Here is a 1,555-nt window from a genome sequence, read left to right as displayed (position 1 = left end):
GGGGGGAGAGGGGCCGAGAAAACAACCCAAACTTTATCATCATCATTATCATCTCGCCTTGTCCACCGTAGGTTGTTGCGTCCCAAGTCACCTGATGACGATAGCCATCTTGACTTTAGGCCACCCTGCGAGCGTTCAACACAGCGAAAACGCACACTGTCTCTGACGTTACCAGTATTACGTCCTATAGGTCTACCTCTCTTCCTGAACAGCTAAAAATAATATGTGTCGCGACGTGGTGGAGTCATTTTTTCTAATAGTAGAGGGTTTTACGGCGCTCGCAACTGCATAAGGTCATTTGAGCGCCAAGGGGTGGGTGTCAACAGAGAAGTCTTTACAAGGAATCAGACTTAGACTGCTCACCTCCGTAGCTTCAACAGCACAAGGTCTGCTTCGACTATCAAGGCACCCCAAAATAGCAGGCACAAGAGAGTGACAAACATACATGTACAAAAGAAGTAGAGGAAAATGACAATAGTAAGGATCAGGAAAGAAATAGCAGCAGTTCCTTGTTGTAGATCAGGCACAGTTATGAGCTTGACATGAGTCAGCCCATTTACAATTCTACTATGCTTGAACGAGAAATGTCCCCCCCCCTGGGAATGGCCTAAAGACACTTCAGTCAGTGGCACTGCCCCGGGGGGTCTGGTGGAGTCAGACGCTCTTGAATTTTGGAGCACGTAATTTAGAGGAATTGATACCCTTCTGAAACGTATTCATTTGTCTTGTATACCGATCTATTTCAAACAGAAGTAGAGATGTGTTGAGGAGGTGGGGGTGGTCGCCAAACAGCAGAGGTAACATTATGGAGAAAATGACCACCAAGGTTTGATGGTTCCAAGAGGAGAGGTCTTGCAGTTTCGCAGATTTGAATTTTTTTGTTTGACTTTGATCATTGGTATTTTAGTAAGATACGTACAGAAATATGTTTATACTATACATGGACATCAAAGGTGTTAATAGTAACCCCCCCTCCCCCCCTCCAAAAAAAAAAAGAAAAGAAAAAAGAAAATAAGGTGATAATATCGGTTGCTTCGATTTCTTTATTTTTATGAAGCACCTGATTTTTTTTTAGTTTTAGAAGGAAATTTATGGCATTTGTAGCACAATAAGGTCATACAAATGCTGAAGATTTGAAGTTTTACAATAGAGTAACAACAAGGGCAAAAAGGGAAGAGAAAGGATCCGGAGGACAGATGTTCCATACGGAAGAAGGAGCAAACTCCACCAAGTGCCTGATTTCTCCACGATGACACACATATCTAAGAGGAGAGGAAAAACAACAAATAAAAGAAAACAAACAAAAAACATGCAAACAGACAAACAAACAAACATGCTCACCGTCCTTTTAAGTCATCGTCCTCTCCACCCCAGCCAAAGTAGAGATTGGAATCGCCGTTGATGTGTTTGAACTGGCTCTTGGTGAAAGCAACCACTCCCCCAAAGTAACCCTCGTAGGGAAGCCTGTGGGAATAAACAAGATTAGAGAGTCTCTCCTGTTGTCTGTCTGTCTGTCTGTCTGTCTGTCTGTCTGTCTGTCTGTCTGTCTGTCTGT

General features: G+C 43.2%; 1 protein-coding gene across 1 annotated transcript in view; it reads right to left on the bottom strand.

Moving 5' to 3' along the window:
* Positions 1 to 1,341: 1,341 nt before the first annotated feature.
* Positions 1,342 to 1,555, bottom strand: part of LOC101853610 (beta-N-acetyl-D-glucosaminide beta-1,4-N-acetylglucosaminyl-transferase) — a gene marked incomplete at its 3' end in the record, with an annotated part of 6,854 nt that continues 6,640 nt past the window's right edge. The window contains 1 exon segment of the mRNA XM_013080403.2: positions 1,342 to 1,464. Within this exon segment, the coding sequence (XP_012935857.2) occupies positions 1,342 to 1,464 (123 nt within the window).

The sequence above is a fragment of the Aplysia californica genome, unplaced genomic scaffold (genome assembly GCF_000002075.1).
Source record: "Aplysia californica isolate F4 #8 unplaced genomic scaffold, AplCal3.0 scaffold00084, whole genome shotgun sequence".
Classification (NCBI taxonomy): Eukaryota; Metazoa; Mollusca; class Gastropoda; order Aplysiida; family Aplysiidae; genus Aplysia; species Aplysia californica.
This window is presented reverse-complemented; position numbering and strand designations above follow the sequence as displayed.